Source organism: Marmota flaviventris, chromosome 9, assembly GCF_047511675.1.
Source record: "Marmota flaviventris isolate mMarFla1 chromosome 9, mMarFla1.hap1, whole genome shotgun sequence".
Lineage (NCBI taxonomy): Eukaryota > Metazoa > Chordata > Mammalia > Rodentia > Sciuridae > Marmota > Marmota flaviventris.
Window position 1 is genome coordinate 13,660,737 of NC_092506.1, and position 16,956 is coordinate 13,677,692.

Here is a 16,956-nt window from a genome sequence, read left to right on the forward strand (position 1 = left end):
GACTCAGACAAAATAGCATCTGGGTACTATGCTATGGTCATCCCTATTTTGAACACTGTGGTTTATAGCCTGTGGAACAAGAAGTGAAGGGTGCATTCAAAAAGTATCTTTGGGAAGCAAAATTGTCTTTAGGATGGTGATTTTAACAGTAGAATGCACAATACCTGGATTTACCCCCCTCAGATCTTTTCCATGCACTGAATCACATTTTAAGGTCCATATTGAAGTTAACTTCCTGCAGTGATACCCTTATATCTGCAGTCTGTTGTCTAGAAAAAAGAGAACACTGTGTTCAGAGATCTATTAACTAATAGAAGAATGGTAAAGATGTCTCTAGCCCTGCTAAAAACTTTATTAACAGTTTTGATATATACTCATTCTAGGTGTATTATTTTATACCACATACCCATGCAAAGATGCATGTAAAACAGTGGCACAAATGGGCGCATGTATAGGAGTGCATGCATGTGCCTCTTGAGGACACACACACAGGTATAGTGAATTTGTCAGAATTAAATGGAATGCAGCAATGATATAATCATCATCATCATCATCATCAAAATGTTTAATTCAGCTTTTATAATATAAACGTATGTCTAATATTTATTTCTTTAGTTGAATAATAATTTCTTTAGTTGAATATTCTATGAGTCCTAATTTGAGAGAAGATTGCATACCTTAGAGTGGAAGCATTTTCTTTTTGTTGCAATATTTTATGTAAAGAAACATATAACATCTTAAATGAATTAATAGTTCTGGTTTGACCATGTCATTGTATAGAACAAACATGTTCATATTGTAATGAACTCTTAGGCATACAAGAAAAATTGAGAAAAAATAATACTATATTTTTAAATTCTCTTGTGTATCATGACTAAATTTCACACTAAGAAACCAATAAAGCCAGTGTTTTTCTCTGTAAGTACATGAAATGGCCAGTGCTGATCTTGTTTTCTTAACTTTCCAGAGTCACATTTTGTCTTGTCACTCCTGTTTTGACCCCACTTTGTTTGCACTGAACTCTTTGCTCTTTGTCCTCAGCTCCATGCGGGCTTCTGCTCTGAGCCTCTGAACTTGCTGTTCTCTCTCCATTCTCATCCTTGCTGAAACATTGCCCTGTCACGGAGCTGACCCCTGATCACCCATGCTAACGTCATCACCCTCCACTCAGCAAATAAGCTGTTCTCTCTCCCTCTGCTTTATCCCTCATGGTTCTTACCAGTGTGTTGGATGTATTGCAGATTATCAACAAGCATTTGTTAAATGAGTGAATAAAACAAGCAAGCTTTCATTCCATTTGTATTAATATGTTGAATTTTGGAACCAGTGATAATCATAGTGCACCATCCATAATATAAACCTCTCAGTATATAATTTGAGAGCATTTCAATAGTCCCAGGTGGCTTTCTACTCTCTGGTGAAATATTTTTTGACTATATCCAAATTCAGTTCTTGTACTCCTTGATTCTGTTCATAGTGATGTTCTGGATCCCATTATCAAGTAGATCATCTGAAACTATCTCATAATTTTTACTTAAAACTGATATCTCATTAAATGACAAGGAACTTATCAATGAAATATTATTTAACAAACCACAAAATGCACTAAATAGATGATTTAAAAGTTTTCATATCTGATTATATTTTTAAAAATGTCTTCTTATATTTGAATTATATAATTAACTAAAATGATTCTAACCATCCATGTAGAATATAAATATAAGAATATATGTCAGTAATAGAGATAACATGTATTCAATATTCTTCTACACTGTACTATCTTTTTTCTTTAAGTTTTGACCCACAGAGTCAAAATTTAATATTATGGAAAACTAATTTAAAAATTAATTAAAAAATTAATTTAAAAAACTAATTAAAACATTTAATATTATGGAAAATTAAGCAGAGCAATGTGATTCCATGTCTACTTTATTGTAACTATAAAATAGAAGGCCTCAACATCTAAAGATTTGTAATATTGTTCTTGAATATGCTAAGATGGTCTTGTGTTATATTACAATTTTGGAACAGTGTAGTATAACACAAACATTCTCATTTACATAGAGATATTTCTCCTGTTGGAACCATTTCTAAATGTTATTTTAAATTGTTATTTAATTTTAGATTTAACGAAAAACTTCTAAGGCAGTGTAGACTGTTGCCACATGACCCTGTGACAAGCTCAATAACGGCTCATTAAAAGATACAAGTCCGAATTTGGAAACCTTTCAGTATTACTCTGTGTGGCTCAGAAGACTATGCAGATGCGATTAAATAAGGATTTTAAAATTTAAAAAAATAATGAGAAATTATCAGGATTATCAATGTGTACCCTAAAGGTTATCCATGTATTCTTATAGAGTCAGAAGATTTAAACACAGAAAAAGAGGAGCTGACACTGTGACCTCAGAAACAAGCAGCTATGGCATGCCAGCAACCACCAGAAGAAGGAAGAGACAAGAAACTGAAAGTGCCCTGGAGCCCAGGAAGGGGCTGTGGTTTCAGCTCTCCACAAGTGGTTATGGAATTTCAATTTCTAGATCTGAGATTGAATAAAACCTTGTTGTGGTAAGCCTCAGTATTTGCAGTAATTTGTTACAGCAGCCATAGGAAACTAATACTGACCTTTGTCTGGTTTCTTCTCTGTCAATCTTACATGGCTGTTGTAGGTTTGGGAGAATTCACAAGTGAAGCTATCTGTTCCTTTGCTTTCCTCTTTGGGGAAGTTATTTAGTATTAGTTCAATCTCTTCACATGTTACAGATATATTCAGATTTTCTCTGAATCTGGAGTTGGTTTTGACAATGTGTGTATTTATAAGAATTTGTATTGTATCTATGTTATCCAACATGTCGTGATGGTTAATCATAGTACTCTTTTATAATCTTTTTATGACATTCTAATGATGGAAAACTATTTGTATAAAATGGTTTATTTGTAGTTCGGGGCAGAGGATTGGATAAGTTTATTAAAGATAAATTGTTGTAGGTGATTGTGGTTGTTAGATGACCATGCACTTGACAAAATTATTATAATTATACACTAAAAAATGAGGGTATTACCGTATGTGAGTTATGCATTGATAGTAAATGAAAATAATACCCCAAATCTGTACAACTTAAGGCTAACTAGCTTGATCCCCATAGACAGTTTAATTGCTTCTTCCATAGGAAAGTTGGATCAGGAGCTGTAGATAGTCTCATGGGGACAGTCTCCAGAGGTCTCAACTCTATATAACTCTCTCCGGATCTTCATGTGTTAGCCTCTGAAATCCCAGTATGACTCCAAATGACCTATTTTGGAAGACATACACTCCATTCAGTGCTTAATTGGACCTCATTTATCTATATAAATGACAACCATTATTAGTACATAGAGGCCTTCTTTTGACCTGAACATTTGCATGAACCTTCAACCATGGTCAGGCAAACCCTCAAAGATAATAATGACATTGGCAGACTTTTTATTGATATCCACTACATGAGATTCTGTAGACCTCTTTTATTCATTATTTACAGGCACAATTCTGTGAAAGATGTAATATTGTCATGCTTACTATGTAAATAAGGAAGAGGTAATCGACTCTTCTAAAGAAACAAAGAATTCGTGGTAGATTGGAATTGATCTGTGTTATTGTTCTTTCCTCCATTTTTTTCCCCTGGGTTAGAGAAATTGGAACGTTGTTACCTCTACCTGAGAGACTCCAATAGTCTTATGCAATATTTGCTGGCTGACTTCATGATTTCAAACACACTATTCTGGATTGTCTGTTCTTTCTTCTCCAGCAAAATGGTAAGATTCTATATTCCATAAACATTTTAGTGAGAAGTGTAATCATAAAAAAAGCAGGGTGACTATACCTACTATGAGTTATTTTAAAAGAGAAATAGATGGTTTTAATATATTTCAAAGAAATGGAGGTGAGTTGGGAGTTATAAATGAGAAAACTTCCAAGAGAGAGCATTTAGATATTCTCATAACAAATCATAGCTCTATCTCCAAAAATATGAAAAAAATTTAAGACATGTGATTAGGTAACAATTTCATCTTGTTAACTACATTTTTGTTTCTCACTGGAGGTACATGAACAAGAAAAACAAATTCTGGAACAGTGAAATTATCATGCTTTAAACCACAAAAGGGTCTTAAATGAACTACTAAACTCTGAACTGCATTTAAATCTTTCCTGCATAATCGCATGCTTAGTATTGCTGTCACATGTACACATGCTGACAGTGACATGGATAAAAAATTTAATTAGGTTGGAGGTTTCCTTAAATCTTGAATGTGGAGTCTTTCTGTTACTAGCTGTGCAATTTTAGAGTAACACAGAATTTCTCAAATCCTCAATTCCCTGAGGATGAGGATGTCTACTTTTAAGCATATATGTATACAAAATCCTTTTCATTGGTTGTAAAACAGAACATGTGATAAATGGTGTCATGTGTGTTAAAGGTTGCAACGTCGTGGTCAGTGGCTGATTTGTAAAATGACGTTGAGGGAGACTTAAGAAAAAGATGGTAAGAAATAGTGTTAGTGTTGGATGGCTCTCCTTCCAGAACTACAGTTCCAATAAAGGCATTTTAAATACTGTTACTACACAAACATAAATTTTATAAAATACTTTACAATATGGGAGTGCCCTTGAGAACATATCTGAGTTAAAGACAGACTATGATTTGGGAACTCTGAACGCTTGTCTCTGGGATTTGGTTATGACATGACAGTAATGAGAGAAATAATGAGTGTAAGAAAAATAAATTCTTTTACCCAAACTAAAATATGGATTTCAAGGAAGAAATGTTGGAAAGAAATGGCTTGGGTGGAATTTCAAGAGCAGTAACCTTAGGCTTGGAGTAAGGATAGACTGAGAAACAGCACAGAAAATCAGTAGACCCAGCACAGGAGAAAAGCCAAATTGGATGGAGAAGCTGAGGGAGTTCCTACTCACCCATGACTGAAGGTCTGCATTTCAACACTCACCTTGATCAAACCAACATAAAGATGGTTATCCCATTATAATAATAACATTATAGCTATTCAGTTATTTGTGAATTATCTTACTCATTTCTCACAATAATATCTGAAAGTAGATCTCATTACCATCTTCATTTTGCAGATAAAAATAATGATGTTCAGGGGAGTTAGGTTTGGACCAATGATTGTTAGGAGGTAAATGGTAGCATGGAAATGCATTTCCTCCCGCCAAATCTAATCTCTGTATCTACTAAATCTGATGATGTGCTTTTTCTCAGAATTGCCTCTGCAGTTTGAGCAGACTCTCACCACCAGTTATTCCCTACAAATCCGATGTGCATAGAGATGTGCCATTGAGTGATGTGAATTAAACCTTTCTTCACCCTAAGCTAAAGTTTATGCTTTTAATCTTATCTCTGTCAACATATAGATGTGCTGTTTATGTACAGCATGAGATTGTGGGGGAAAGGTTAAAATGTAAGTCACAGCAGCTTGTTAATTCCTTTAGGATCCTTTTGAAGTTGAATGGGTCATTTCCATCTATGGTTGCTTTTTTGCTTGCTTATTTTTCCTCTAGAGAGAGGCAGATATTTAGTGAACAAGATGAAATTACCACCTAATCAGTCACTCACTCCATTCGCTGTGAAACACCAAACACTGAGATTGAACCAGAGGAGACATGGAGTAATTAATTATAAATTTGAGTTAAATTCAACTTGATTTAAATTAATTTTAAACCATTATACTTAGACTCATTATGGTTAAAGGTTGCCACAGGTCCAGAATAGACATTCTTGGGTGAATATTAACAAATTACTCAACCTCTTGTGCTGATAATTTACATGAGTGTAACAACCAACTAAACTTTTGAAAGAACCCCATAAATGCCCATCTGAAGTGTCCACTGTAGTTCTTGAAGGTGAGAAACATGGAAGTGGCAGTTATGGAAAGGAGAATGGACCAATAGACTCATCCAGGTATCATTTTGATCAAATTGTTAAAATGTCTAAATCTCAGTCAACAAACATATAAAAACTTAATATAGGGTATATGATAAATTAAAATTTCTCAGATTCAAGAACTTACCCTGTTTATAATTAACACACTAAATTTGTTTTTTCAAGACCTTCCCCCCTTTAAATATCAAAGTACAAATTACTGGAACAAAGAAATGTTTATTATACTTTCTAGTTTCGATTTCTTTATCATTCTGTTCCAATTTTTTTTCATGGCTGTAGAAGATTTAGTGATGCTCAGACAACCTTGATGGAGAACAGGACAGAAGTGACCCACTTCATCCTGCTGGGACTGACCAAGGACCCAGGTCTGCAGCTTCCCCTCTTTGTGACCTTCCTCCTCATCTACACCATCACTTTGGTTGGGAACCTGGGGATGATCCTATTGATCCTCTTGGACTCCCGTCTCCACACTCCCATGTACTTTTTCCTGGGTAACCTGTCTCTGGCAGACATCTGCTACTCTTCAGCTGTCACTCCCAGGGTCATGGCTGAACTCATTCTAGGAATTGAAGTCATCTCCTACAATGCTTGTGCTGCTCAGCTGTTCTTTTTCACAGCCTTCGCTACTGTGGAAAATTACCTCTTGTCCTCCATGGCCTATGATCGCTATGCAGCAGTGTGTAAGCCCCTGCACTACACCACCACCATGACAACACGTGTGTGTGCATGTATTGTAACAGGCTGCTATGTCTGTGGATTCTTGAGTGCCTCCTTCTACACTGGAGACACTTTTAGTCTCACATTCTGTAAGTCCAATGTGGTCCACCATTTTTTCTGTGATATTCCAGCAGTCATGGCTCTCTCTTGCTCTGACAGACGTGTGAAAGAGCTGGTTCTCATTTATGTTGCCAGCTTTGTTATCCTTGTTGCTCTCTCAGTTATCTTAATATCCTACATATTGATTTTTATCACCATCCTAAAGATGCGCTCAGGTGCAGGACATCGGAAGGCTATGTCCACCTGTGCCTCCCACTTCACTGCAGTCTCCATTTTCTATGGGACCACCATCTTCATGTACTTACAGCCCAGCTCCAGTCACTCCATGGACACTGACAAGATTGTTTCTGTGTTCTACACTATGGTCATCCCCATGCTGAACCCTATGGTTTATAGTCTGAGGAACAAGGAGGTCAAGGGTGCATTTTCAAAGATTTTTTTGAAGGCAAAATAATCTTTTGAAATTAATTTATTTTATTTCATTGTTTTTAGCTACACGTAACATTAAAATTCATTTTGACATAATTATAAAAACATGAAATATAATTTGCTCTAATTCAATTCTCAGTATTTCCCCTTTCTTTTCTCTCTTCTTCTCTTCCCTGTGTCCTTTCTTTTATTTTACTGATCTTTCTGCTATTTACTTACGTGTTTTCTTTTTATTAGTGCCTGTGGATATACTTAAAAGTGAGATTCTCTGTGATATATTCGTATATGAACATAGGAAAGTTTGGTTAGATTCATTCTCTGTTCTTCTCTCATCCTATCCTTCTTCTCTTCTCCTTGAACCCCTTCCTTAATTCCACTGATCTTTCTTCTATATTAGTGGAATCTCTACTTCCTTTTGGCCCCTCCCCCTTACTTTGGACTAGCTTTCACATATCAGAAACAGAGTTCTATCTAACTTTTGGAGTCTGGGTTTTTTCACTTAGCATGATGGTTTTCAGTTCCATTCATTTACTGGCAAATGCCATAATTTCATTCTTTTTTATTGCTGAGTAGTGCTCCATTGTATGTATATACCACATTTTCTTTATCCATTCATCTGTGCAAGAGCACCTAGATGTGTTCCAATGCTATTGTAAATTGTGTTTCTGTAAACATTGATGTGCCACATCTCTATAATATTCTGATTTTAAATCTTTTGAATATATGCCAAGGATTGGGATAGCTGGGTCATATCGTGTTTCCATTCTTAGTTTCTTGAGGAATTTCCATACTGCTTTATAGAGTGGTTACACCAATTTTCAGTCCTGTGAACAATGTCTGAGTGTAACTTGTCCCCCACATACTTTTTGGAGGCAAAATAATCTTTATGATTTTGATTAAAATTTGTGGGATACACAAGACTTGAAACCATTCACTTCAGATCTTCTCCACATGCTGTGTCATACTTTAAGACCCACACTAAATCTAAGTTACTCAAGTAATTTACCTCTTAAAAAGTGTGTTGCCTAGAAAAAAAGGAACATTATATCCAGAATCATAATATCTGAATGAGAATGTTTATGATTTCCTGCACTCTCCTTGTCAAACCCTTATTAAAGATATTTATTATTATTAAATGTGACTGTATTGGTGGTGAATTTTATGCATTCTTTTGAATAGATTAAAGGATACACAGAGAGCCAGTAAGGCATTTTCTCTCTGTGTTTGTGGGGTTATTTCTGAAAGAGAATACAAGTTGAGGCAGTAGACTTAAGTAAAGAAGATCAACCACCATCAGTGTGGATGGTCATTATCCTATCCCTTGAGTGCTCATTTGAATAGAAATGATATTAGAGAATCTGTTGCTTCTTGGTCACTAGATCAGTCACCTTCATGTCATCAATGCAAAGGGCCAGTGTTGTATATTATGGAAGGGAAAGGTACTCAAGATTCTTGAGAACTAAATGATCACAAAGTTCTGAGGAGATGATGTAGTCTTCAGGTAAGACATTGACGGTGTATTTCTGGCCTTGACAACTGAAAGCCTTGGTCTATAAACATGTTCAAATCTGGGAATTGGTTCACAGGTTGAGGCTATAGTTCTGTGATTCAGTTAGATTTTGTTCACCTGACTTCGAATTTTTCTCTATGCATATCCTAGAAGAATTTATTAAGCTTACTTTCTGCTTAACATCTAGGAACATCAGAATGGTCTTGTCAATATGATACAATCACATACGTCAGTATTCTAACTGCTGTTTGAATCTGCTATTCCCCAAAATAACAACACCCACATTCCATCTGGCAATTGAATCCTGGTGGTTGACCCCTGACTCGTTGGGATCCAGTGACTCTCATTATTTTAAATTTTCCCAAATCAGTGGCCTGAGCTCTCATTTTAAGATGTAGTCTTCAGAGAAGTGTGATCACACAGCTTTTCAAAGATGCTTGGACTCCTCTCAAAAAATCCTTTATTCTCATAGCCATGGTAAAAGCTATGTTTTTTTTCCTCAACATCCTACAGTGAATATACAGTAAAATAGTAAATCCAAGTTATTCAAGGTTTATAATTTCTTCTACATTAAATAAAAGTCTTTGGGTAATTCTACTTCAAATATTAATGATCACCTTTGTTCTATGTTTTAGACAACTAAGTTAATTGTTAGACCCATTTCTAACTTCCCAAACACAAAATTTAATATGAAATCTCTGGATTGTGGGCCTCTTATACTTATTTTTTATTAAATATTTTAATTGTGTTTTTCTTTTTTCAATATTTTTATTGGTGCTTTATAATTCTACATAAAGGTGGGATTCTTTGTTACACATTTGTAAGTGCACATGGTATAACAATATACAACTTATTTTGACCTAATCAGCTTTCTCTTCCTTCCATAATTCCACACCCTCAATATCTATTCCCACATATATGCTTAAGATTTCTTTCTGTATAAATTAAAAACGTAAGTAATTCCTTTGGAGATTAGCACATCTCTTCAGAGATCACAAACAGTTTAGAGGCCTTCTGGGACTTGAGTTTAGTTAGAAATCAGAAGCAAAGAGCAATGGGGTAGGTCCTGAAAAGAACCATCCCTGTCTTGCACAGCTACTACATAAGGGTAGGCCATTAAACTTACCTTGGGTGACATAGAGTTCCACTGAACTTTCATTGAGCCGTGTAAACTTAATCACTTAATTAGCTAAGACAGCGTGCTGAGGCTGGCTTTACTCTGAGTAGTAGGTCTAATTCTACTTGCAAAAAGACATCAGAATTTAGTGAATTGATAAAGAAAATGTGATACACACAAACACACACACACACATTTATACAATAGAGTACTACTCAGCCATTTGAAAGAGAGCAAATATGGCATTTGCTGGTAAATTGACATAACTGGAGTCTATCATGGTAAGTGAAATAAATGAGACACCAGAAGTCAAAGGTTGAATGTTTTCTGACAGCCAAAAGTTAGTCTAAAACAGGAAAGAGAGATGAGGGTGGGGAGAGGTAGGGTGAGAGAGAGAGAGAGAGAGAGAGGTGGCATTCCATCAAAATAGAAGAAAGATCAGTAAACTAGATGGGGAGGATTGACGGGGAGGAACAAGGGACAGGATAAGGAAGAACAGCGGAATGGGTCAGACCTAACTTTCTTGTGTGTGTGTGTGTGTGTGTGTGTGTGTATTTTAGGTCATTTCTGTAGGGTTAAACATATATATATATATATATATATATATATATATATATATATACACACACACACACACACACACACACACACACACACCACAGTGAATCTCAGCATCCTGTATATCCACAAGACACAAATTAAAGAAAAAAATTAGTAAATAGCAGAAAGTTTAGTAAGAGAACGGGAGAGAGAGGAAGGGGAGGATGGGGAAGTACTGGGAACTGAATTAGAGCAAATTATATTTCGTACTTTTATATTATGTCAAAATAAATCATAATGTTATATATAAATAAACAAATAATTGATAAAATACATATTAAAAAAGACATCAGAGTTTAAGGGATCAATGTCTCCAGGTTCATCGGGGCTGTCCTCATGTCTACATTCCAACTTCTAGGATCGTATATCTTCACAAGCAATGACCTAATGTACCCTGCACACACTACTATGCTAGGAGTTCAGTTTGTATCTTAATCATCCACTTACAAGACTGGGCTGGTTTTAGTAGTTTCAATATGTAGCTACAGAAGAAAAGGATCTCTTTCAGGACAAAACCCAGAAGATTTTAGGTCATTTCTTTAGGGTTAAACATCAGAATTCAACCCTCTGAGTTCATGCCACCCCCCATTTTCTCCAGCAATATTAGGAGTAATCTGTGCTTTTATTTTATTCCTTAGTTTGACAAAAATATTCAAAAGTATCACAAACATGGTGTCTTTGTCCAGTATTTTTTTAGGGAATAGAAACTTATTACTCAACAGTCCTTAAGAACAGAAGTACTACATCAAGCTGCCAGGGATTTGGTGTCTGGGATGTCTTGTTCCTTGTAAGGCACCTTCTTGCTATAATTTCACATGGTGGGGAGGTGGGAGGGTAATGCTGTTGCATTCCTTCTTTAGAACTGGAGAATCTGCATCTTTATGTAATGGAAGCAAGGAAGGGGAAAAGGCCTAACACTGACTGAACTGGAGATCATTATGTGAAGTGAAATAAGTCAGTCTAAAATTACAATTACTGAATGACCTTGATCATATGTGGAATCTTGAAAAGTTGACTTCTTAGAAGGTAAGAACTGAATAGTGGTTACTAGAGGCTAGAGTGGGTGGGGGTGCTGGAGGAAGAATGGTAAAGTTGATCATTTGGTATTAATGTACTGTTAAGTAGGGGCAAGAGTTTTGCGTGCCATTGCACAGTAGGGTGACAATAGCTAACAGTTATTCACTGTACAATCTAAAAATTCAGAAGAAAGAATTTTTAGGGGTTTCACCATGAGTAAATATGGGAATTTGAGAAAGCAGACTTGTTTAACCTGATTTGAACATTAGACATGTATACATGTATGGAGAAATGACATGGAAACTAATCATTTTGTATGATTTTTAGGTTTCCATTTATTAGTTAAAATAAATTTAAATTAAAAATATAATACCAGCTTAATCTCCAAGGGCAGTTTAATTACTTCTTTCTTAGGAAAATAAGATGTAGATCTGGAGATGGTCTCATGAGGAAAACCTCTAGAGATCTCCATGTCTGTGTAATCCTCTCCAGATCTTCATGAAATAGCTTCTGAAATTCCAAAATGACTCAAAATAACATTGTTTTAAGAGGTGTACACTGTACACCTTGCTCCATTGAATGTTGTTCTTTCATCTGGGAGATAATCATTGTTAGTACATACAGACCTTCTTCTGACCTGAGGACTTTCTGTGAGCTTTGAACCGTGGTCAGAGAAAACACCCAAATATAAATGGCATACTGATCGATTTTAAATGATAACATCTTCATGAAATATCCTGAATCTCTCATTTATTTACAAACAAGACCTATACATTATGTGTGAGAGAAATATTATTATCATGTTTACTTTTCATAGAACAAGGAGGTAAGTGATTCTATCCATAGTACAGAAAGAATTCGTGGTATATTTGGAACTGGATCCATGTTAATTATCTTTCCTCCTTTTTTCTCTGCCTTAGAGAACTTGGAACTTGAATGGGACCTCTTATGATAGCACTAATACTCCATGGCTGATTTTGTCATTTCAAAATCACCACTTTGGATGAACTCTTCTTTAACTTCTAGCAAAATGGTAAGCTCTAAAGGACATAAATGTCAGTGAGAAATTAAGTCATGCAGAAGCAGTGGAATACCCATACATGTGAGTTGTTTGACAACAGAAAGAAAAGAAATATCTTCAAAATATTTCTAAAAGATGAGATGAGTCTATGGTACGAATATCAAAATGTCTATCACAGAGTCTTTATTGATTCGTGTGATTTGATCATGGTTTGATAAGTAATGACAGAAAAAAGTTTTAATCACAATGGATTCTGTTACCCAAATCAAGGAAGAAAATGTTAATAAGATCAGCCAACATGGAGATGCAAGAGCAGTAATTTTATGCTTGGTTAAGGAGAGACTGAGAAACATTGGAGAACACACAAAAAAATCTCGGTGGTCCAAGTGGGAGAGAAAAGGGAAATTGGTAAGAGAGGCTTTGAGACTTCCAAGTCACCCACAAGTGAAAGTGTGCATGTCAGCATCTACCTTGATAAAAAAATCCAAAAAAATTTTCCACAAAAAAAACCCCAAACCAAATGTGAACCATTATCCCCTCCTAATAATAAAATGATAGCTAGCACTCATCAAGATGTGCTTTTTAGGGCTGGGATTGTGGCTCAGTGGTAGAGTGCTCACCTAGCACATGCAAGGCCCCGGGCTCGATCCTCAGCACCACATAAAAATAAATAAATAAAGGTATCGTGTCCAACTAAAACTAACAAATAAATATTTTTTAAAAAGATGTGCTTTTTATTTTTCCTTATGTATTATGTTGTTAGCTATCACAATAGTGCTCAAAGTGGGTCTCATTACTGTATTCATTTTGCAAATGGAAATTTGATGTTCAGAGGAATTAGTCTAGGACCAATGACTCTTAGCTAGTAAATGGAAGGTTTATGTCTCTTTCTAAATCCTGTGTCAGATTATCTGATAATATACCTTCATATACAGAACAAAATTAGATTACACCTAATCAATTACTCCCACAGTTCAATATGAAACCCCAAACACTAATTGAAATTCACTTTCAACCTTTAGCTTTAGGAACCTCTGAACATGGGTTTAATGCTAGCATGGGTCTAGAGCAGAGACGGAAAAATAATATTGTGTGGATGTGAATAATTTACCTAATAAATTTGCATGAGTATAACAACCAAACAGACTCATAATGTTGTTGGCAGGAGACAGGAAATGCACACCTAAACTGTCAGGTTGGAAATACAGAAGAATCAGCTTTTATTGAGCTTAGGAGAAATGGATTGGCCCATAAATTCATCCAGAAAAATCAATTTTTTATTTTATTAAATTGTTTACATATCAGTTAACAAATGGATAAAATTTCCAAATAGGGAGTTTAATTACCTATGAGTCCCCAGATTCAAAATATTATTTTCTCTATATGATGAAAAACACTGAGTTTGGTTTTTAAGCCCATGCTATTTCTGGAGAATGTTAGGGTACAAGTTGCTGCTACAATAGAACAATACATTTTGCACTCAATACTTTCTTATTCAATTCAGTTTCTTTATCACTCTGTTCCTTTCTTCTCATGATTACAGAACATTTAGAAATTCTTAGGTAACCCTGATGGAGAACAGGACAGAAGTGACCCAGTTCATCCTGCTGGGACTGACCAATGATCCAGGTCTGCAGCTTCTCCTCTTTGTGACCTTCTTCCTCATCTACACCATCACTCTGGTTGGGAACCTGGGGATAATCCTGTTGATTGTGTTGGACTCCCGTCTCCACACTACCATGTACTTTTTCCTGGGTAACCTGTCTCTGGTGGACTTTTGCTACTCTTCAGCTGTCACACCCATGGTCATGGCTGGGCTCTTTCCTGGAGACAAGGTCTTCTCCTACAATGCTTGTGCTGCTCAGATGTTCTTTGTAACAGGTTTTGCTACTGTGGAAAACTATCTCCTGGCCTCAATGGCCTATGATCGCTATGCAGCAGTGTGTAAGCCCCTGCACTACACCACCACTGTGACAACAAATGTGTGTGCAAGTCTGATCATAGGCTGCTATGTCTGTGGACTTTTGAGTGCTTCAATATACACTGGGAACACGTTCATTCTCTTTTTCTGTAAGTCCAATGTGGTCCACCATTTTTTCTGTGATATGCCAGCACTTATGATTCTTTCTTGTTCTAGTAGACATGTGAATGATCTGGTTCTTATTTACGTTGCAAGCTTCAATATCTTGTTTGCTCTCCTTATCATCTTAATATCCTACATGTTCATTTTTATCACCATCCTAAAAATGCGCTCAGGCTCAGGACATAGGAAGGCTATGTCCACCTGTGCCTCCCACTTCACTGCTGTCTCCATTTTCTATGGGACTGTTATCTTCATGTACTTACAGCCCAGCTCCAGTCACTCCATGGACACGGACAAAATCGCCTCTGTCTTCTACACCATGGTCATCCCCATGCTGAACCCTATGGTCTACAGCCTCAGGAACAAGGAGGTCAAGAGTGCATTCTCAAAGATTTTTCAGAGAAAAAGTAGTCTTTAGGTTTTAGAATTAACCATTTTGAAATATGTATAACAGTATTCAGTCCTCTCAGAACTTCTCCATGTTAGTGTCACATTTTAAGACCCACAGTGAAGTTAAGTTATGGAAGTGATACCTTATCTTGCATAAGTCCGTTGTCTAGGGAAAAAAAAAGAAACCTTGCATTCAGAATTGTAATACCTTAATGAGAATGTCTATGATATTTTGTGTTCTGCTTGTCAAAATCCCGATTATATTTATTATTTAATTTTCTTCCTTGCAATTTTTTCTAGCATGTATTAATGCATACATATAAAACAATTGCATTAATAAGCCTCTGAATAAAAGTGCATGCAGGTGACCTATGAGGACTCATGTACATGAGTAGACTAAATCTGTTGGAATTAAATGTAATATGGGTATTTGTGGTGGTTAATTTGGCTGGACTCAGGTTCACTCAGATAGTTTAAAGTTTAAAGATAAAGGGGAATTTCTCTCTTTCTCTAATTCTGTCGTCGTCGTCTTCTTCTTCTTCTTCTTCTTTTTAAATTGGGACATTTGTCTTCTCTCATGCTTGAACATCAGAGCTACTGACTTTCAGATCTTTAGCTTCCAAGACTTACAGTGGCCAAGCCTCACCCGTCCTGTCTCATGCTTTTGAACTCAGACTGAATTTCTCTACCACCCTTCCTTGTTTGGTTTGCAGATAGCAGAGCATCGAACTTCTCAGCTTCTATAATCACCTGAATCCCAGAGAACCCTGACTAGTAGACTAGTGTTTGACAACCATAACTTCATATCAATATTTAATTTGTGTATTATAATATAAATGTATGGGCTGGAGATGTAACTGAGCAGTACAGCACTTGCCTAGAATATATACAAAAGTATCACTAAATTTTAAAAATTTCTTTCCCAACTATTATTTTAAGAGTCCTAAATTGAAAAAACATGATGTATCATTATATAAAAGTATGTGCCCTCACAGCCATATCAATGTTTATAGCAGCACAATTCACAATAGTAAACTGTGGAACCAACCCAGATGCCCTTCAGTAGATCAATGGATAGGGAAACTTTGGTATATATACACAATGGAACATTACTCAGCATTAAAAGAGAATAAAATAATGGCATTTGCAGGTAAATGGATGGAGTTGGAGAATATAATGCTAAGTGAAGTAACCAATCCCCCAAAACCAACCACTGTTTTCTTTGATATGAGAAAGCTGACTCATAATGGGGATGGGTGAGGCGGAGCATGGGAGGAATGGAGGAACTTTAGATAGGGCAGAGGGGAGGGAGGGTAAGGAGGAGACAAGGGGGTAGAAATGATGGTGGAATGAGTTAGACATCATTACCCTAAGTACATGTATGAAGACACGGATGGTGTGAAAATACTTTGTGTACAATCAGTGACTTGAAAAATTGTGCTCTATGTGTGTAATATGAATGAATTGCATTCTGCCATCATGTATAAAAAATCAGAATAAATAAATAATTTAATTTAAAAAGTATGTGCCCTTTCTTTGAACATTTTAACAAGCAATACATGAATCTGCCATCTCACTTGGATTAATATTTTTGTTTGTGTCACTGTATACATCAAATATGTTTATGCTGTAACTCTTGAGGCAATAAATGCCAGAGGACCTGACAAATGCAAAAACAATATAATCATTTAAATGTATTCATATATTGGTACAATTTTTCAGATTATTTAAAAATTATTGGAACTAATACTGTAATTTTACAAATTATTTGAAATTATTAATGCTGTTCATTCTTTTTTGACCTTAGTTGAATTATAGCCTCTCTTGTCACTCCCATGGTAAATCAACCCTTTTCATTCCAAATGAATTCTTTGCTATTTCAATTTCCAGCATGTTCAAGCCTCAGGGTCTTTGCACTTTCTGTTCCCTGGGTGGAATGCTCTCATTCCATTCAGGTCTTTGAAGTAATGTTCCCTTGCCATAGAGTTCTTCCCTGACCACCTTCATAAAGGAGTCACCGTCTGCTCACCAAATAAACTGTCCCCTCAACCTAAGTCATTCTTTAGTCCTTATCAA

General features: G+C 35.9%; 2 protein-coding genes across 2 annotated transcripts; both read left to right on the plus strand.

Annotated features, from left to right (window-relative positions):
* The first annotated feature begins 6,243 nt into the window (after positions 1-6,243).
* LOC114099937 (olfactory receptor 5B3-like) lies at positions 6,244-7,167 on the plus strand. The gene has a single exon (XM_027944484.2). It carries the CDS (start codon positions 6,244-6,246, stop codon positions 7,165-7,167), a length of 924 nt encoding a protein of 307 aa, XP_027800285.2.
* Positions 7,168-13,975: 6,808 nt separating this feature from the next.
* On the plus strand, positions 13,976-14,908 carry LOC114099939 (olfactory receptor 5B3-like). Its single transcript, XM_027944486.2, has one exon. The coding sequence runs from the start codon at positions 13,979-13,981 to the stop codon at positions 14,906-14,908; it is 930 nt and encodes a 309-aa protein (XP_027800287.1). The 5' UTR covers positions 13,976-13,978.
* The last annotated feature ends 2,048 nt before the right edge of the window (positions 14,909-16,956 follow it).